Genomic DNA, 21663 nt, shown 5'->3' with positions numbered 1-21663 from the left:
TGAGCACAATGGGATGATTTGGGGGCTTAATCCTTTCCTTATCCCATTCCTTTTGACTCTTCCAGCAGCAACCTGGGGCTGGGAGGGAACCATGGGGGTGCTTGAGCATCCCTCCTGTGCTTCCAACAAGGGCTGAGCTTTTGGGTTGAATTCCTCCATTTTCAGCCCAGATGCTCTCACCAACAACCTAGGATGGTGTTATTTGGAATGCCCCATCCCTGGCAGTGTTCAAGGCCAGGTTGGACACAGGGGCTTGGAGCAACCTGCTCTAGTGGAAGGTGTCCCTGCTCAGAGCAGGGGGTTGGAACTGGAGGAGCTTTAAGGTCCCTTCCAACCCAAACCATTCCATGGTTTAAACCCAAGGAGGAGCAGGAGAGGCAACAGTGGGTTTCAGCAGCTTTATTTGAACGTGGATGCAGGATCAGTGCTCCAGCACAGGGATTCCTGGGACTTCGTGTAGCCTGGGGCAAGAAAGAGAGCAGAGGAAGGCCGGAATGATGATGGACAGAAGATGGACAGAAGGAAGGAAAAGGGGAATGTGGCTGTATTATGGGCATCCCTGACCAAACAGGGAGCCAATTCCCATCCAAGCTCAATGTCCTTGGACATTAAAGATGCTGCATCCAATGGGAGGACAACACATGGGTCCAGGCACCCCTGGGGACCCCAGGACATCCCTGCCCATGCTGGGGTGCCCCAAAGAGCCCCAGATCTGGCGGAATTGGGGGGGGGGGGGGGGGGGGAGCTCGTCCTGCAGCCGCTGCCACAAGGCTCTAATCTCTGTTAATCTCTGTAATAAGCAGGTCGGGGCCTCCTGCTGGGCTCCCTCCCTCCAGCTTCCCGTGTCTCAGCTGGAAAGAGGCTGCTGGGGCTGGGTCCTGCTCCTCTTCCCACCCCGGGCACTATGAGGGGGTCCTGCCCCCCCCATCCCAGCACTGCTTTGCTTTAGGATAGGCCCCAAATGGCAGAATTTGACCCATGGTGGGTGCTCATGGGGGACTCGGGGTGATGGGGGGGTATTGGGGGTGCCCCCCTTTGGGGGTGGAGCCTTTGGGAAGGGGGTGGGGGTGGGGGGGTGGGGCTTGGGGCATGCTCCACCCATTCCCCCCCATTGCTGAGTCGATTGGGGGGGTTAAGCCCAGCACTGGGAGGAGGGAGGGATGGACAGAGAGACAGCAGGGGAGGTGGGGCAGCAGCTGGCTGGGGAGATGGATGGATGGATGGATGGATGGATGGATGGATGGATGGATGGATGGATATCTACAGGACAGACCAGTGAATGGACAGATGAATGGACAGATACGTGGATGGATGGATGGATGGACGGACAGACAGATGTCTACAGGACAGACCAGTGGATGGATGGATGGACAGATAGATATCTACAGGACAGACCAGTGAATGGACAGATGAAGGGACAGATACATGGATGGATGGACGGATGCACAGATGGACAGAAAAACTGGTAGATGGAGCAATGGTTGTCTGCCTGGACAGATGGATGGGTGGGTGAATGGCTGTATATATAGGCAGAAGGTGGGATGGATGGTTCAATGGCTAGACAAACAGAGAGAGGGACGTACGGACAGAGGGATGGATGGGTGCCTGGCTGACCATACAAAAGGATGAATGACCACACAGACACACAGACAGCCTGTGACCCCCACAATCCCTCCCACCTTCCCCAGGAGGGCGATGGAGACCCCCATCCCTCCATCCCTCCCGCCCCCCGGCGCAGGAGGATGATTGGAGCCTAATCCAGCATGATCCAATCTCCACGGGCTTATGCCAAAAGCCCCGTAATCACCCAGTACTGCCCTACATATCCTGACAGCCGCATCCCGATGGGGGAGATGGGGGGGTGCAGAGCCCCTCACCCCCCAATGTGTCAGCCCCTTCCCACACTGTCCCTGTTCCCCCCAAAACCTGTCCCCATCCCTCCTGCACCAGGGACATGAGGCAGCTGCTTCAGCGGTGCCTTGGTTTCCCCATTTCCCCAGCAACAGGGGGCTGGGTCAGGGATGGATCCTGGACCAGGGGCTGGATCGAGGGCTGGGGATAGGAGCTGGACACCCCTAATCCCCCCCCAGCTGCCCTGCCCACATCATGGAGCCGGATCAGCCCTTAATGCCTGGAGTCACACAGGGACACGTGGCTGCGCTGCTCCAATGATTGGTGCCCGGCAGATCCCTGTCTCCATCCATGGAGACACTATGGGATGCCGGATCCCCTCCATGGGGGATGCTCTCCATCACCTATGCCCAAACATCCTCTGCATCCCCTCACATCCATATGGATCAGGACCCATCCATCCCAGCCCGGCAGCACCCATGGGTAGGTGGGTTTGGGATGCACAGGGTGCCTGGCTGCACCCATGGGTGCCGGGGGGGGCCCATGTCCGCGGCGGTTCCCCAGGGCTGTAGTTGGCAAGTCTAGAACCACCGGATCCTGCTACCGCACCAGTGTGAGTTCTACCATTGCCAAAGGCAGCCCCAGGGCCGGGCACCACCGGCACCGTCTCTGCAGCCGGGTCTCAGTGTGGGGATGGGGGGGGACACAGTGCCAGGCCTGCAAAGCTGCAAGAAATAGGGAAAAACACATAATTCCACCCCCCATAGCCAGAAACCCCCGTTCATGGCCCCAGCAAGATCCCCCATGGGGATGCTTGGCTCAACCCCAGGGAGATGTCATCAGTGTGGTCCAGGAGCGGAGAAGGAGCAAGGATCCCATCCTGCTTGTGACAACCACCGTGAGGACAAGGCCTAGATGCCTCCACAGGCTGGGACACCACACTGGGACGGACATCCCGTAATATCACCCACGGACAGGGTCTGACATCCATCCCTGCACCAATACCGGGCTGGTTCCCACCATCGCTCAGCATCCCTGCGCTGCTCCCACCGCCCAGGACCGATGCCCACCCGTGTCCCCCCCGGCGCTGCTCTCTCCACCCTCTCCCATATTGGCACTACACATAATTGCTCAAAGGCTACAAACAGAAGCAAAAATGTGCTAGTGCCAAAGCGGGTGAGGGGACGGTGGCGGCGGCCCCCCGGCGCTCGCGGGTCTGTCTCTGCTCTGTTTATGGCCCTATGGTAATTCACTGACCGCGGGGTTGCACAGTGAATTCTACCAGTGCCATACACAGAACAGGAGTAGCGAGCTCGCACCTTCTCCCATTATCCCTTCATCCCCGCCCCAGACACAGGGAATGTCCCTAGCCCGAAACATCAATGGAATAACATGGGGATAAAGTAGCTTTGGAAGCTGCTAGTGAAGGGAGATGCTCATCCCGATGCCGCACCTCTGGGAGGATGGGGAAAAGCTGGTCCCCAGCGTGGCTGGTTGGGTGCTGCGGTTTTGGGAATGCTCCACAGTGGGATGGGGATGAGGGAATGCCAGGATCTGGCTTTGGAAGCCATTTCCCAGCCATCACCATTGCAGAGGGCTCAGCCCCAGGTGCTGCTGGACGGCTTCAAGACCCCCTCCGTGGCTTGAGGCCCCCAAAACAGCCCCAACCCCCCCCCAGTGGTTGCAAAGCCCTCGGATGGATGCACCCCCCAAAAGCTCTCACCCCCCTCGTGTTCCCAACCATCCGGATGGATGTAACACCCCTGAAACATTCCAACCCCCCCCAAAGGTTGCACATAACCTGGATGGCTGCGACCCCAAAAGCCGCAACCCCTCTGCATGGGACAAACCCTCCTGATGGCCCCCACATCACTGCCAACCCCCTGAATGGTGGCAAACCCCAACCAAGCTTCTTGATGGCTGCAGACCCCCCAAGAACTTGAACCCCCCCGGATGGTTCCAAACCCCTTGAATGGCCAAAAACCCCCCCAAACATCGGAAACAGCCCCATGGAACGTGGAACCTCCCCCCACAAAGGGCACCCGCAGTGCTGCAGACCCCACTGATGGCTCCAAACCCTCCCAGAGGCTCACAGCCCCTCAGATGCTTGCCAAGCCCCCTCAAGGGTGGCCGTGACTCCCCCCCCACCCCAGCCATGGCAGCGGTGCAGGAGGAAGCACAAAGTCTCCTTTGTGTCCGTGAAGCCGAGGCCCCATCAAGCCCGAGTGGATTCAGGATGAGCTCCGAGAGCCCCTGATCAGGTCAACGGGACCTGAATCCCACTGGGGATGCAGCCACCGGCCCCTCCACCACATCCAGCATCAAACCTGGGGGTGAAGATGAGCGGCGCTGGCTTGGCTCGGCCATCCCATGGCTTGGGCAGGGCTCCGCATGGAGCGGTTACTGCTGGTGGGGACAGACGTGTGCCCCCCATCCACACCTGCCCATGGGCTCCATCAGCACCCCAAAACCCTGCTGGAGCCCCCCGGGTCATCCAAGCAGCCCAAAAGCAAGAGAAGCCCCCAAGGCCGTGGTGATGTCCTCACCGTGGGGTCCCCAGGAGGCCGCGGGTGCCATGGAGCCCACCGCCAGCCTTGGCGTGACATTGACAGTGATGGCTTCGCCCGATCCTCCTGTGGCCCCGGAGCAGCGCCGGGCAGGATCCGGCCCTTCCCCATGGACCCCAATGCATGGAGCTGGGGCAGCAGCTTTGGGGGTGCCCCCGTTGTCCCTGTCCCCCACCACTGCCTCCGCCCAAGGCCACTGCGGCAGCCCAGGGACCCCAGCGGGGCTGAGCCTGCCCCTCTGCAGAGCAGCCCGCTCGTGACGTTGGGAGCTGCCGCAATGCGGATGCGGCTCCCCCCGGGGCCCCCCCGGCTCCTGCAGCCCCTCTGAGGGCTCTGCCGCAAGGCCCAGGAGCTCTGGAATGGGGACGGGGGGGTCATGGTCCCCAGGACACGTTTTGGGGCCCAACGGGGCAAAAACCCATCCCCATCCCCAAAAGGCCACTGGGGATCCCGGTGGCATCGGCAGCTCCAGGATGGGGCTGGGGCGCTGGCTCTGCCGTGGGCAGGGATGGGGGACGGGGTCTGTGGTGGCCTGGAGACATGGACATTGCCCACCATCCCCACCATTCCTTAGAGAGAGGGCACCTGCCCGTGCTCAACACCACGATTCCATGGGTGCCGGCCCCACCTCTGTGGGCATCGCCAAGGGCAGCTGGGGAGAGCACAGGTGGGAATGGGGATGGGGATGGGAATGGGAACGGATGGGGAAGGGGATGGGCACTGGGGTGTGGACAGGGATGGGAACGAGGACAAGGAAGTGAAGGAAGGATGGAAACAGAGACAGGGATGGGGATGAAGATGGGGATGAAGAAGGGGATAGTGATAGAGACAGGGATAGGGGTAAGAAAGGGGACAGAGACAGGGATGGTAATGTGGACAGAGATGGGGATAGGAATGGGGATGGGGATACAGATGAGGATGAAGACAAGAATGGGGCTGAGGATGGAGATGGAGACAGAGAAGGAAAGGGAATGGTGACGAAGATAGGGATGGGGACAAGGATAAAGATGGAGATGGAGATAGAATGGTGATGGGGATGGGAATGAAGATGGAGATAGGAATAGGAATGGGAACAGGGATAAAGATGGGGATGGAGATAGGAATAGGTATGGGGATGGAGATGGAGACAGAGATGGGGATGGAAGTGGGGATGGAGAGAGGGGTGGGGACAGGGATAAAGGTGGGGATGGGGCTGAAGACAGGAATGGGGTCGAGGAGAAGACGGAGGCAGGGACAGGGATAGGAATGGAGACAGGGATGGGGATCGGGACAGAGATGGAGACGGAGACAGGAATGCAGTCAGGGACAGAGATGACGACGACGAGCGTGGGGCTTGGGATGGGGACAGGGATGGAGACTGAGCCGAGGACGGGGTTGGGGGCAGCAGCAGCGCTGCCGCGAGCACCTGGGAGCCCCATTTGGGGCTGAAGGGGCACCCCCATGGCCCCACCGGTGCCCCAGAGCACGGGGGGACCCCCCTCACCCCACAGCACCCCCCAGCCCTGGCAGGAACCCACCCTGCCCCCCCCAACTGAGGGCTCAGTGTCCCCCCCGCCGGGCTTTCGTTACGGGCTCTATTGAGTGACACCGGAGCTGCCATCGGGGCTGCAAAGCGGCCACATTGCAACGGAGGGGGTGAGGGGAGGGCCTCCTGAACCCCAAAATACCCCTCCCCCCCAGGCCGAGGCTCAGCGATGGGGCTGGACCCACATTTCGTTGTCACCCGCTTCGCCCCGGTGCGATGCGATTGCTGCGACACCCTTCCCCCCCCCCCCGACGGCAGAGGTCTGGGGTGCCCGGGGAGGATGGGGGGTGAGTGTGAAGTGGGGGGGGGGGGCTCGGCCCCAATGGGGAGACCCCTCGTAGAGGAAAAGAGGGAAGAAAGGAGAGGGAAACGCCGCAAAGGGGCGAGAGGGGGGAAACGGGACCGGTAGGGAAAGGCACGGCCAAAGGAGGGGGTCCCTGAGCCCCGGGGGGAGCCCCAACAGGACCCGACCCCCTCCCGGGGCCGCCGCACTTACCTCAGCTCCGGGCGCTGCTCGGCTCCGGGCGGCCATAGCGGGACCCGACGGGGGGGGCACCCCGCGGCTGGGAAGGGCACGGACGGACACGGGATCCCCCCACCCGCCCTCCCTACCCCGGGGGCGTCCCGCCGCCTCCCGCAGCCCCTGCGCTCGCCCAAGTGGCGGGGAGTGGCGGCGGCGGCGGCCTTAGCCCGGCCGGGGGGACCCCCCCTGCGGCTCCCAATTGGCCCAGGTGCCCCAGAAGGTGGAGCCGGGACCGGGGCGGGGGGGGGCGGACGGACGGGGACGGGCTCACCTTGGGCCACCCACACCCCGTACCCCACCCCCGGGACGTCCCCGCCGCGGGTCCCGGCTCTGAGGCTGCGTCCCGATACCCCGAGGGGTGCTGGTGGTGGGACCCCTCCTAAAGCTCCCATAGCGCTGGGGGGGGCTTAAACCGGAGCGAACCCCCCCCCCCCCCGCTCCAATCCCTTCCCTTAATGGGCTGGGAGGCGGCGCCCGCCCATCACCGCGGCCTCGGGGCGGGCGGCTCCGTCCCGGCGGCAGCAGCCAGGGATAGGGCGGAGGGGGGTGTGAAGGCTGAGCCCGAACCGGCGGCTCCTTCCCCCTGGGGGGTACTTTTATAGCCGGTGCCGTCCCGTCCCGCCCCGGGGCCGCCGTCGGGGCCGCTCGCCGGCTGTCGGGACACCGGACACCGGCGGGAGGCGGCAGCGCGGCCGCGCACCTGAGCCGCCCATGCGCTGCCGACCGCGATCCGGTTTCCCGAGCCCTGAACAACCCCCCCCGGGAGCGGGGGAGGGGGGGGCACGGAAAACGATCCCGACCCGCAAGCCTCCCCCAACACCGCAACTCGAGAGGCGCCGCCGCGCCCGCAGCTGCCGCCGCCCGCCCTGAGGGGACGGGGATGGGCGCCGGGGATGGGGAAAGGAGAGGGATACGACCCCACTGTGTGTAACGGACGAGGGGTGGCTCCCTGTTTGCCCCTGGGGTGACTGGGGGGGGGGGAACCCTTGTATTTAGCCCTGAAGCTACGAGGATGGCCCGCACCGGCGCGCACCCCTCCCTTTAAGATACACTCCCTCCCCCTCCAAATTGTATCCCTCCCCCATTAAATCCATTCCCACATCACACACAAACACCCCCCAGTGCACCCCCGTCGATGCACACCATCTATAACAATATATAGAGAGATAAGGGGGGGGCATTGCAGATCCAGCCCCCCCCACTCCAAAGTGCTTGTGCAGCGCTGGGCTCCAGTGCAGGAAACCAGCCCGACCAGTTTGGGGCCGGGCTGCCCTTTGGGACAGGGATCGGATTGCCGCAGGCCGCGGGATGGAGGTGGGAGAAGCCGGTTGGTGCCTCCCCGATGGTTTTTGGGGGTCAAATCCACTGGGAAGAGGAGTTTTAGGGATGGGAAGCACAGGGGAGATGTGGGGAGCACCCCCCCCCCCCCCCCCCCAAGGAGATGGGGGGAATAGGACAGGGGAGAGGGGCAGTTTTAGGGTGACGGTGTGAGGTCTCGGGGTGGCCGTCGGGATGGGGTTGAGCTCAGCCCTGCAATGGGGATGGGGATATGGATGTGTTTGGGATGGAGACATCTGTGGCATCCTGGGGTGCTGCTGGAGAAAGGAGGGACCCTGGGATGGTTCCCAAGCCCTGCAATGGTCCCCAAGCAGGGAGGTACCCCAGATGGTTCTGAAGACCAGGGATGGTCCCCAAGAGCCCAGCATGGTTGCCAAGAGGGAGGCACCTCCGGATGGTCTCCAAGACCTTGGAATGGTTTCCCAAGATTCTGGGATGTTCCTCAAGCAGAGAGGCACCCTGGATGGTCCCCACCCCCTTGGTATGGTCTCTGAGACCCCAGGATAGTCCCCAAGCAAACAAAGCACCCTGGGTGAGTGGTCCCCAGGAGCCCCGATGGTCCCTGAGAGTCAGGGATGGTCCTGAAACAGAGACCCCTTGGATGTTCCCACGTGCAAGGATGGGCACCAAGACCTTGGAATGATCCCTGAGCAAAGAGGCACCTTGGATGGTCCCCAAGAGCCCAGGATGATCCTGGAGACTCCAGGATGGTTCCTGTAACTCTGAGATAGTCCCCAAGAAGGGAAGAACCCCAGATGGTCCCCAGAAGCCAGGATCATCCACAAGACCCCAGGATGGTCCCCAAACAGCAAAGCACCCTGGATGGTCCCCATCCTCAGGGATTATAGCGTGGTTTGGGTTGGAAGGGACCTTCAAAGCTCTTCCATCCAGTCCAACCCCCTGCAATGAGCAGGGACATCTTGAGCTAAGATAGTCCCCAAGCAAGGAGGCACCTGGGATGGTCCCCAAGACCCTGGGATGGTCCCTAAGAAAGGAGGCACCTGGGATGGTCCCCATGACCAGGGACAGTCCCTGGTCCATGGTCCAAGCACGATGTGGCCCCCCCTTGCACTGAGCTCATCCCTCTCTCCAGCACCATCGATATTTGGGCTCCTCATGGAGCGAAACCACGTGGAGGCCTCATCCTGCGTAAACCGAGCGGCACAAATGGCCCTGTTTAAACATTTACATCGACTTCTTCTGTTCCTCACCCGAATATTGGATATGGATGGACCTGGAAGAGCCTCTGGAAAGGTCGGGGGGCTGGGCAGAGCCGCCCTTCTGGAGTGAGGACATGGACCAGCTCCTTTCTATGGCGCCGCGCTGGGCTCAGATGGGGATGGAAACACTAATGCAATATTGATGTGTCGGGATGCGGGAGTGCAGCCGGAGCACATTAGCCGAGGAGACCTCCCTGGAATGGTTTATGGCACTGGGGAGGCTGGAGCTGGCTAAATCCCCCCCTCCATGAGACCCCATGGGGTGAAGCTCAGGGGTGGGGAGGTGGTCGCCGTTGTTCATCCTGGTGGGTGTCATCCGGAGGTGCGATGTGCAGGGATGAGCATCCCACGCCAGTGGGCTGGATAACTCTGGCTTTGGGGGGAATCTTGGTCTGGGATGGAGCTGCTGGGTCAGCATCACCACGCTCAGATGGGGAGAGGAAAACTGGGGATGAAAGAGAGGAGTTTGGGAAAAAGAGCTAAAAACTGGGAAGGAGCAAAGTGGGGAGGAAGAATGGGTCAAAATCAGGGGTTATGGGGAAAACCAGAGGTTTTTGCCAGCAAACATGCACCGAGTTGTGACTGTTCTCTGCAGGACTGCTCCCTGGGATGTGGCAGGGGTATCAGGACCCTTCCATTTGGCATCACGACACCGTGCTCACGCTCCCGTGTTGCCCAGGCACATTCAGCACCAGCCTGAGCTGATGTTAAGGGCCTGCAGGAAGCAAAGAGGGAGCCAGGCCCTTCCCCAGCCCCATCCCTCCTGCCCTCCCCGAGGGGTGCAGACAGCCGGGGGGGCCGCTGCAGGGGTCGGATGCAGCCACGTCCCGCGGGAGCATCATGCATTAGTAATGGCCACCGATCCGCCGGCGCTGACGCCATTTCTTCCAGCCGGGAGGAACAATCCGGTGCGTAACCGGAGCCGGAGCGGGCTCAGGTGTCCCCCGGGGCCTCGGGGTCACCAGTGTGGCCCCAACCTCGGTGCTCAGAGGGGCACGTCCCCCCCAGGGGTTGTAACCCACAGTGGTGGTGTCCCAAGGGATGTGCTGCACCCCACAAGTGGGGACCCCCACAAGGTCCCTTTGGGTCCCCTGCAGTGGTTCCTGCAGTGGATAAAGCCGGGATGGAAGGGAAGACCCCGCTCACTCCATGGACAAGAGCCCTGAGCACCTGTCCCCATCAGTCACAGGGGCTTCGTGGCCATGGGGATGGCACCCAAAGCACTTTGGTGAAGGCAACCAGAGCATGATGGGGGTAGCACCCAAACCCCCACAGGGATGCCACCCAATGCCTTGTGATGAGGGCACCCAAAGTCCCTTGGGGATGGCACCCACACCTCCGTTGAGATGACACCCAAGGCCTTGTGATGAGGGCAACCAGAGCATGATGGGGGTTAGCACCCAGAACCCCTTGGGGAGAGCACCCAGACCTCTGTGGAGATGAAACCCAGAGCCCCACTGGAATGGCACCCAAAGCCCTTTGGTTAGAGCAACCAGAGTTGGATGGGAATTGCACCCAAAGGCCCTTGGGAATGGCATCCAGACCTCCATAGGGATGCCACCCAATGCTCTGCGATGAAGGCACCCAAAGCCTCTTGAGCATGGCACCCAGAGGCCCTTGGGCATAGCACCCAGACCTTCATGGGGGGTAGCATGCAGAGCCCCTTTGAGATGGCACCCAAAGCTTCACAGGGAAGGTACTTGGAGCTCCGCAGGGATGTCACTCAGGACACCTTGGGGATGGCACCCAGAGCCCTATGGTGGTAGCAGCCAGAGTCTCTTGGGGAAGGCACCCAAAGCCCCTTGAACACATCACTCATGGGGAAGGTAACCAGAGCCCCACAGTGATGGCACCCAAACCCCCACAGGGAAGGGTGCTCAGAACCCTGTGAGATGGCACCCAGAGCCTGGTGGTCCCTTGGGTCCCTGGTGGGTCCCTTGGCTCAGGGCTTTGCCCTTTGGTGCCCTTCAGCATCAACACAGGGCAGGGTGAGGCCTCTGGATGCTCCAGGGAGCAGCACCCTGGGCCCTGTCTCCCCCATCACTCCTGCACTGACCCCCCCCCAAGCAGCCGCCACCTCCTGTACCCTGTGTGAGCCTGGCCAGGCCCACGGGAGGATGTCTGGGGCAGCGGGTGGCAGCGAGCACACAGCGGACAAGGGGCAGAGCTGCGATGGGGCCGCTGCAGAGGGCACCCGGAACCGGGTCCTGTTCCACCCCGCACTGGGCAGTGGGAGGCTGCGGTGGGGCACGGGGGCCACCTGCTGGGCAGAGGGGGCAGCGCCACCCCCCGCTGGCTCTCAGAGCCCCCTGAACGAGGTGGATGCAGCGATGGAGGGTAAAGGGGTGATCCCCCCTCCCTGCTCCCTCCTCATAGCGGTGGTGGCCCCAGGCGGTGGCGCTGGGACGGGACGTCCCCATCCCCCGTCCCCAGCATCCCTGGGGGTGCTGGGTGCCAGCCTGGGTGCTGGCAGCAGATGGCAGTGGCACCACACGGAGCCGCCGCCCTGTCCTCAGGCTGGGTGCTGTGGGGACAAACGGCCCTGGGCGGGCAGGAGGTTGGGGACGAGGCACATGGCAGGACGCTGGCCCCTTCCCTGGCTCAGCCATTGCCCCAGAACTCCAGCTCGGGGGACCTTGAGCTGTTCCCACTGCCCACGTATCCGTGATCCCAATCCCCAACAGCATCGAGCCAAAAGGATGTGTGATCACACAGGAAACAGCCACCTCTGCCATAGTCCCCAGACACAGCTCCCATGACTGCAGCATGTCGGGCAGCGTCCCCTGCAATGACTTGTCCTGCTCCGTGGAGAGAAACCCAGGCTGGGAGGCCATGGGTGGAGGATGGATGCTCATGGATGAGCTGATCCGTCATTTCCAGCCCAACACCCTAACACTCAGCTCTGGTGCCAGGGCCATGGGGATGGGGCACGGAAGGACAGCACCCAGTTGCTTGCAGATGGCTGGAGAAGGAGCTGGTTACTGCAAGCACCACATTGGGTGTGCACAACCACCTCTACTTCCATCTCCAGGCAGAAGGCAGGCTTCACAGGCCATGGGATGCGGAGTCAATGCCATGAGGTCTAGGGTCTCCCCTGCAAGCCCCGGTGACCAACCACCAGGCACATGTCAGGGTATAGACATGTTTTATATAGCAAAAGGTTATAGGTCTTTCATTGTATACTGCTGTTGGGAGTTATCTTCTTATGGGGTCAGGGCGGCTGCTGGGCTCACGCTGCAGCAGCAATGCAAGAGAAAGAGGATGAAAGGGATGCCAAAGGGCAAAACACCCCGAATCTCTTCAAGTATCACCCAATAGGTACCAAGCACAGGCAGGGAACCCATGGCCATTGCTCTGCTGCTGGCAGCCTGCGGAAGCACCAGGACTTGGGTGAGAAGGATGAAAGGAGGATGAAATAGAAGAGGAGGTTGTCAAATACCTCCCTGATGGTCACTGAGGAGGGTCCCTGCTGATGGGGGACACTCAGCAAACGGGATGGAAGGGGAGCACTGTCTCTATGGCGTGTGTTAAGGGATGGGTTGAAGTTCAACCACGGACTCCATAGTGGGCTGATGGCAAAGCTCTGCTCCAGCCCTGCACACCAGCATTCTTCAGTGTCCACCAAACCGACCTGTGGGTGAGGAAGACCTTGGCACAGCCCCCAAGCACCAGTTCCCACCACTGAGGGACATGGGTGCTCAGCTCTTCATGGCATCCACAAACCTCAATGCCAAAGGAGAGATGACAGGAAGAGAAGCCGAAGGCTGTTTCCAACCAGCACCAAGGGGCTGGGACAAGTTCTGGTAGTGAGGAACTCAACCTGGGATCCATCATGGGCTGCTGAAAAATTCCCATCACCCAGACAGGGCACAAGGTGACACCAACACTGTTGTCTGAAGGAGAAAACCCCCAAATGACCCAAAAGAGCAGCTACCTTGCTTCAGCAGGGCTCCACCTTCCACTCCAGGCTATGTGAGTGCAGTTGGAGTTACAAACAAGGAAGTTTCTTTTGGGAGAGAGACGATTTGGGAATAAATGAGATGGGAAATGATGGAGAAGCAGCAGAAGGCGCAATGGGGCTGGAAGCAGTGCTCCCAACTTGCAACATGAAGCCCACTCCACATCATTCCCTAAAAACACCTTACATCCAGGACTGACATCCTTCACAAGCAGCATTTGGGTAGCTGCGATTTCCCCAGACTACCAGCTGCAGTATTTCCAGCACTTGGGAATGTTGGGAAGAGCCAGGATATGTGTTTTTGTGGCTCTGGACCTCTTGAGCCCCCAATCCACAGTGCCTGGATGAGCTCAAGGATCCCTGCTGCATCTGTGCACCCGGAGCAGGAATCCTGGCAAGCTGCAGCGTTACTGGTGGGTTTATTTTGGAGGAATCCCTGTTTAGCAGAGCATGGATATCCCAACAGGAAGTGGATAAATCCATGTTAGGGGATGGAACGCTGCTGTAGGGTGGCTGATGTGCCCACACTACACCACCAACACAAGAAGAAGAGGATAAAAGGAAGCTCAAAGAGGTGCCAAAGGTCAAAACACCCCAGGATCTCTTCAAGCATCACTCGATAGGTCGCACACACAAGCAGGAAACCTGTGGCCATTGCCATGGGGAAGCACAACCTGGAAAGAAGGGGGGGCGGGGGGTAATTAGAACACTGTTTTTATACAATATTGAAAAAATACAAATTTTTATTGTGATTTTTTGTCCTTTTTAATCTTTGAAACTGCAATCACCACCCAGCACTGAACTCTACTCCTAAGTAGCACCTACAAGTAAAGGTTATAGCACAAGCAAACTGCTAGGGCAGCAGGTAAGCAAGTTAAACAGTGCCAGCAAACCCTGGCCCCTCCCTCCCCAAAGTAATGAGAACAACAGCGTGCTAGATAAGAGTTAAGGACACCATTACATGTTAAATAGTTAATATTACCCTTCCCACAAGCCACAAATGCTAGATAGAAAACTTCAGCACAGTCACTAGCCACAGCCCTAACATTACTGCTTTAAAATCAAAAGGGGGGGGGAGAGAAAGGAAGGGGGGAAATAAAAACCTTTGCTTCATGCCCATCATTAACAGAAAGGATTTGGTTGTAGGGTTTTATTAAGGAAAACCATGCTAAAGCAAAGTGGTACTTTATGAGTTGTTTCTTTTCTTCCCTCCCAACTCCCCCCCACCCGAAAGAAAAAGGAATTGATTGTGCTTTATGAAGCAGGAATAGGATTGTGACCTTCCAACCCCAACTTGGTGACATTCCTAAAGAAAAATCCCAAATAAACCCCCAATCATTCTGGGAGAACGACAAAGGAACAAATGTGACATTCCAGACTCTGCTCCAGAGCTGCTCAGGGTGGGTGGGTTCATTTCTCCATGTTGGTTGCACCACGAATCAAAACACCTTGTCCAAAACAACATCCCCCAAAAGAATACAGCAGGTAACATTCGGCTTTAAAGAAATCCAGCTTCAGTTCCTATCTCCAGTTCACAATGATCCAAAATCAAGTTACACTGGCATGCCAGGTAGACATTTACTAGATTAGATTTCATAGCATTAAACCAAACACAAATCTCAGCTTGCGGCAGGACACCAGGAGAAACTCAAACATTCCAAGTCGGAAGCATCCTGGAATAAAGAAGAAAACAACAAACCAAACCCCAAAACAAACCAGAGCAGATTCACTTTGCTTCCTCAGCGGGTGCTTTTAGGCTCTTTTATTCATCTCAATTATCTTTCTAGATCATATTCTTTTGTTAACTCTTAAAGGAACTTTAATCCTGTTGTACACACACAAGCAGATGGCTACCAAGCTGGTGCAGAAGGGGGAGGCAAAAAGGAAAGCAGAAACCAGTGCCGATGGATTCGTGGACTACAGCCAATGGGGCCAATCGTCGTGGATCTGAAGCTCTCATCCAGGCTAATCCATCTGGTCAGAGGACCCTCTCTTAGGAGATGGAGAGTGCTTGCAAGGTGTTTAACCATACTTCAAGCAAGAGAAAGAAAATAAACCAACCCCCCCCCCCCAAAGCAATCTCAAAGCCATTAAAGGGCAGCAGTTCCAAAACTATGACAAAGGAAGAGTTTTGACTTCAGATGTGCTCCAGCTAAATCAAAGCACTGTTCAGAGAGCATCACTTGTGGTTTGTGTTGTTCTTTCTTTCTTTTCTTCCTCCCACAAAGGGAACAGCTGGTAATCCACACCAAGGAAGTGAGTAACATCCAGATGAAAGGCTTTCAAAGTCCCCAAAAAGCAAATAGACCAGTGGTTGTCAGTCCCTACAGTTCAGAAGGGCAGGCAGGAGTCCACATAGGAAAAAACAGCCTTCAAATCCAAGTCAACTTAGTTTAAGCTTCAATGCTCTCAATAGCTCCATGCATTTGTATTCTCTCTTATTGGGTTTTTAATGTGACTCCATCTGAAGCAGGATCAGCAAGGTTGACCTGAAGGAGCACCTTTTTATTCCACTGTCTGATCTACACGCTTAAGTGTATCATCCCCCAGACTTTAGGCTTTGAGAAAATGCTGCTCCACGTTAGCATCCAAGGTGGTGTCTTTGGAAACCTCTGGTAAAGAAAGCAAACATCTCTTTTGACTAACTCCCTACCTACCAGGGCAGCTGTTTTAGCTGACAGTTTAGTAGCACACAAGTTGACTTGGCCAAATGGAATCTGAATGCATGCATTCGGGCTGCATATTGCTACCAAAATGGAATGTGGGAATATGCTATGCACCTCGGGTTCGAGAAATTACCAAGAAAATCAAGATCTAAAGGGTGATATATATATCTCAATGCTATTATTCATAAAAACCTTGTTTAGTAATAAAAAAAATTGCTTTGTTTAAATATGAATATTATAGTCTGCTTCTTATGGTTAGGAAATTAAGAGTCTCTCCAAAAATCAGGTTGCCTCTTTTACTACAACTCCATATCCTGAGCCTCATCTTCCGAGAAGTCGGACATGGAGCTCTCAGATGAGCTGTCCCCGGTGCCTTCTTCCTGTTCTTTTAGTGCTTCTTCTGTTGCATATTTCTGAATGTATTCTGTGTGACAGAAGAGAAAAAACACACATAAGCAGCATATATTCAACAGTCAGAGGATGAGTGAACTATGACTAACAGCTGGGCTGGGGCACATCGTGTTGGATAGGTCACAGATTCCCATATCTCTTAGACCAAAGGCAGCACAACAACATGTGAAAACAGTTGATGGAGACCTTAAAGACACGCAAGACCCTTGAGAACAAGTATGATCCCAAAGCCCCTACATCAGCATCATGTATAACACAACCTAAGTCCTCCCTGGGATGGTGTTATCTCACTTAACAGGACAGCATTTGATTTACTGCCAAAATGGGAGCTACAATGGGGACCTACAGAACAAGCCTAAAAGCCAGCAAGGTGTCACTATAGAGCCTGACTTTCAGACATGAGTATCTGAGGGTTTAAACTGATAGGGCAGAGCAACCATCACTGAAACCAAGTTGAGAGCCAGACTAAGCTTCCAGACTAAAGTCTGCATAAGCAGAGCGTAAAGAAGGATGGATACAGAAAGCAGAGATGATGTCTACTGCAGGAATAGCTGCATTTATTTATTTAGCCCCAAAATAAACATGGCTCTGCCCCAGGCTCTGTTTTCTCCCACTCTTGCAACCTGCTTCACACCAGAGAGCAGCAATAGGATTAGCTGAGAAGAACCTGCAGCGAAGCAGGGCCACCTCACTGCAGGTGACCCATGGAAACCATGTCTCACAGCAGGGTCTAAACCACACTGGCTCTGGGCACCCACATCAACACCTTGAACTCCAGCCAGGAGCAAGCAGGAAGCTGTACAGCAAGCAGGAAAACTGGTTTACTGGGATTCCTGAAGCAGGTAAAGTAACTGCTGCCAAGTGTGGCTTGTGTGGTCACCTCTGTGCAGAGGAACAGAACAAAGAGGCACCACAAAGTGGGTCAGGTCAGAGTGGGTCTGGCAATCCCTTTCCTCCCTTTGTAGCTGCAGGAAGTCCTTCAGTGTCCCCTCTGAGATCCAAGGAGGGGCTGGTGATCCCACCTTGAGCAGAGAAAGCCTGTTTCCTACATGCATGCAGGCCTGCAGAATGAAGCGAGGGTGAAAACCTGGCACAAAACTGGGCTCACTGGGGAAAAAGGGAGTATCACCAGCCCCTGCATGGAAATGTCAATGTCACATCCCACCCCCAGCCCAGCAGCCATCTCAACTTATGCTCTTTAATTCCTCCCAGGGAATGAGGTCCACAAGGATATAATACCTCTCCTCCAGGAGCACATATCACTGTGCTTTTCATTCCACACTGTATCAGCATGTGGATGCACTGGCAAAGCTGCAGGAGGGCATATCTAACGCCAGATAACCAAGTGCTACAACACAGGCTTTGAAGACTGCACGTTGCACAGCCTAAAGCTGTCCCTCCTTCTCTCTGCACTTCTATTCTTCAGCCTACTGGATACTCTCCAATAGGCCTGCATCACTGTGGACTTTTCCCACATTTCTGGAACTGATGTAAGGACTCAGAACCCAAATGTGTTAATCCAGCTTCAGGAGCATAGCATGCCAAAGCAACCCAAAGGCAGTACTTCATGGAGGAGCTCCCAGGATGCAGCAGCTGGTGGCCCTGGCAGAGCTGCTCCACCCTGGAAAAGCTGGAAGGTGCTTCTGAGCTTCAGCTTCTCCATCTGCTGACACACTTGGCCTTGGTCGGAGTGGTTAATCTACAAGATTGACCTGCTCACTCTGACCACAGAAGCAGCTGCTCAAATTTGGTTTCCAAGAACTTGTTAAGAACTGATAAAGCACTGAAGGCAGCTATGTAAACACTGCCTTCAAGGTTTTGGATTGCTCTCAGGCTGCAATGTAGTATATCAAACAGAAAAACACCTCTGTGCTCCATCCTCAGGTTCTGGCCACTGAGAACCCCTTTGGAAGGTGCTGCCCATGTCACCATTGAGCCTGATCACATCTCCTGCCTGTACTGAAGAACAGAAATTGCAGAGTGTGGGGCAGGAAACATCTGCCAAGAGCTGGATACTGCAAAGTGAAAGGAACTGGAGTGACAGACCCAATGGTTTAAAGATGAGAGGGACCAACTGAAGGAGGCACTCCAAAAGGCAGCATGTCTTCAGAGAATTTACATGGGAAGCTGGGTTGGCAGTAGGCAACAAGCAGAGCTAAGGAGATGGGATGCTGAAATGACATATCCTTGTAGAGGCTACTCCCTTCCCATAGTTTTCCAATTTTCCCTCTGGAAAAGGGCTGGTTACCCAGAGAAGTTGTTATTCCTTGCACAGTAAAGCAAAGGGAACCCAAGTGCCTTTGCTGTAAGACTCTGGATGTCCTCGGATGACAAAGACAACTCCTTAGCGGGAACCTTCCCTGTACGTTTACCCCAAAGGCACCCAAACAAATGCTGTAGGTGCCTTGTGAGCCCCCAAACACATCAGACACAGCCATGACCTTGGCACAAGAGGCTTCCTCACTGACTGCTTCAAGTGCTCTCTGGGCCACTGGAGATTTGCCCATGGAAGCCACTATCTCTGCTGGAAAAGGCCTGTTTGAACCTAAGCTAAACCACAACCTGAAGCACTTTAGAAGTGCCATCTTCTACCCAGGAAAGCAACAAGCTCTTGGGCTGGGTTTTTTAGAAGGTTTAGAGTAGCAAACGTCAAACTTCCAGGGAGCTTCTGTGCTGAATGTTGTGCTGAACCTGGATCTTCTGCTTATTCAGGGAAGGTTATTGTGGGGGGGGTTGGAACTGGATGATCTTAAGGTCCTTTCCAACCCAAACCATTCTAGGATTCTAAGAAAACCAAAACATCTAAATACTGATAAACTGTCTTCTACAGAAGCGGGCTCAGTAAGGGAAAGCCTTGATAAAACCATTCCTCCCAGGGAAACATCAATTGGATTCAGCTGTTTTAGAACCCTGGAGCAACAAGCACAAGCTGTGGTTATGCCCCATGGCTGGTACATGCCAGTGAGCCATACTAGTGTTTCAAAGGACTCCACTGGAACTCCAGAGCTGGCATGTGGGATGGGAGGACTGCTCCCAGAGCTGTCCTCTGCTTCCTGCAAACACCCAGCCTGCTCCTCAGCACCCTTCAGCTGCCACCACCAGCCTCCCAAGGGAAGTTTCTATGTTGGATCTACCAAAGAGGAAGAAAAGCAGCAGACATATGAGTTAAGCACCAATTCCCAACAGCTCAACACGAATATTGATCTGGTTTTGTGTAGCTGAAGCCCACTTTCTGGTGCTCTACCAGTGATGAGGCAAGTCACCTCACCAAGGACTGTCAGAGAAACTTTAAGGGAGCACTTAGCTCTGTGTCCATGAGGTTGACATCTACCTGAATGCTCTAATGCTAAAAATCACAGTTTGTATTGGTAATATTAATGGACATTTACAAGTTGCATGGCAAATCCTCACTTGTTTGGGTCGCACATCAACAACAATCATAGCAACTACAAATCCTGCACCACATCTCTAAGCTTCTACCCATCAAAGAACCATGTCAAACAACTGCTCTATGTGCTCATCACTAAAAAATGAGGAAAAGCAGCAATAAATTATGTATTTGCACTACTGAGTTTCCCTGAGCAGAGAAGCTGCTACAACCCAGTGCATCAATTTTAGCATGTCCAAGGCTATTTTTATACATGCTACAAGATGAGGGATGACGCTGTTGAGCTCTATCATCTCCTCGGCACGCAATCTTGGGAAGAGACAGCAGAGGCAGGACTCTGGGGTATATGGAACACAAGACATGTTGCAAGCACTTAAAGCTGCTTCCAGATTATCTTCAGAGCCTATACCTGGCTGTCAGGAGGGAAATGATGGAGCAGACTATCCCATTTAGCCTCCCTGAGGGATGTCCTCAGATCTGCCTCAAGCTCCTGCTCTTGCTAGCATCAGTTGATTTGCTTATTTAGGGGTATATCTTCTTTTATCCCTGTTTCATTAAAGCAGAAAGGACACCCAAAGTGTCCCTTGTGTTTGCCCCAGAGATTTTATTTGACAAACCCTTCTGCCTGGAAGCGTCTTCATATGGAACAAGCAGCAGTGGACTTCAGGACACTGAGCAGGCCAGATCTGCAGGGTGGTTTTCATGCTCCTGTCATGCAGCTGTCAGAGGAGTCAAGCAAAGTGGGCTGAATAACTCAGCCTTTAAATCACAGCTTTGCTTGGCCTCATTTGGAGTTCCACCCACAAACAAATTGCTGCTGCTGAAGAGTCATTTTGCATCAGAACAGAGTGACTCGAGGTTTAACCACTCCACCAGAGTGACGTGGCAGAGCTGACGGAAGGACTCCATCACCAAATCCCATCTCTTCCTGGAATACCTGAGCTCTCCAAACACAAAGCTGCTATCCCACCTCACACTGGGAAGACTATGAGATTGTGTGGCTCATGGAGGCTGTACTTGTTGAACTACAAACCTTTCTGGCAGGGTTCCCATGGGCAAACAAGCCTTATGGTTATTGAGTAACAGAAGCAAGAATCAGGCAGTCATGGCCCCTTAAAAACTTAGTGGAAGCCTAAATGTGGGCCAAAGGCTGTAAATTTCCCACCACTACATGAAATGCTGATTGTGTTCACTGGATCAGAGGGCAACTAAAGTCCATGGCTTTGCCACAGGCTGTCACATAAAGGAATCAGAGACTGGTTTGGGTTGGAAGGGACCTTAAAGCTCCTCCAGCTTCAACCCCTGCCACAGGCAGGGACACCTTCCACTAGAGCAGGTTGCTCCAAGCCCCTGTCTCCAACCTGGCCTTGAACACTGCCAGGGATGGGGCAGCCACAGCTTCTCTGGGCACCCTGTGCCAGCGCCTCAGCACCCTCACAGGGAAGAGCTTCTGCCTAAGAGCTCATTTCTGTCTCCCCTCTGGCAGGTTAAAGCCATTCCCTTTGTCCTGTCCCTACAGGCCACTGCCCAAAGCCCCTCTCCAGGTTTCCTGTAGCCCCTTTAGGCACTGGAGCTGCTCTAAGGTCTCCTCTTAAGGAGCCTTCTCTTCTCCAGGCTGAACCAGCCCAGCTCTCTCAGGCTGTGAGAATTGGTGCCCTGCTCCTTTCTGCAGGCAGCTGATTCTAGGGAAGGCACAAATTTAAAACACAATTCTCATTTTTTATCTTATTTCTTACACTTGCAAGACTAATTCATTTCTCATTTACCAGCTCGCTAGGACTGTCCTACCACCAGGCTTATCCAAAGTACTTGAGAGTCCTTACTGGGAGCATTCCCTGACCCCAAGGAGGTACTGACTCCATTTCCCAGCCTTGTCTAACATGCCCTTCCAATCCTTCTAGGAGCAGACATGGAGCACCCTCACTGGCTCTGCCAGCACTCACCTGCCCTCACCAGTCACTGTTAATGTTTAGCCTGGGCTCCCTCAGCTGAGTTAAATGACTGTGACCACATCCTGCTCACACTGATCACAGGATAAATCATTCCCTTCCTCTTTGAAGGCACATTTGACACACCAAAGCTCATAACCCCATCTGATCCCTTGGATTAAACCCCTCCAATTCTTTCCCTCTGTCATCTTAAGACACATCTTCAAGACATTCTGCCTTTCATAGAATGTTTGGGTTGGAAAGGACCTTAAAGCTCATCCAGTTTCA

The 21663-nt window shown here is 55.6% G+C and overlaps 1 protein-coding gene across 3 annotated transcripts in view; it reads right to left on the bottom strand.

Moving 5' to 3' along the window:
* Positions 1–14712: 14712 nt before the first annotated feature.
* The window catches only part of UBE2H (ubiquitin conjugating enzyme E2 H), a 53987-nt gene continuing 47036 nt past the window's right edge, over positions 14713–21663 (bottom strand). For all 3 annotated transcript variants that reach the window (XM_080638398.1, XM_080638399.1, XM_080638400.1), the window contains one exon: positions 14713–16072. In XM_080638398.1, coding sequence (XP_080494524.1) covers positions 15948–16072 — 125 coding nt within the window. In that variant the 3' untranslated portion in view covers positions 14713–15947. The remainder of the gene's footprint in view (positions 16073–21663) is intronic.

Source organism: Psittacula echo (assembly GCF_963264785.1).
Source record: "Psittacula echo genome assembly, chromosome: 1".
Lineage (NCBI taxonomy): Eukaryota > Metazoa > Chordata > Aves > Psittaciformes > Psittacidae > Psittacula > Psittacula echo.
This window is presented reverse-complemented; position numbering and strand designations above follow the sequence as displayed.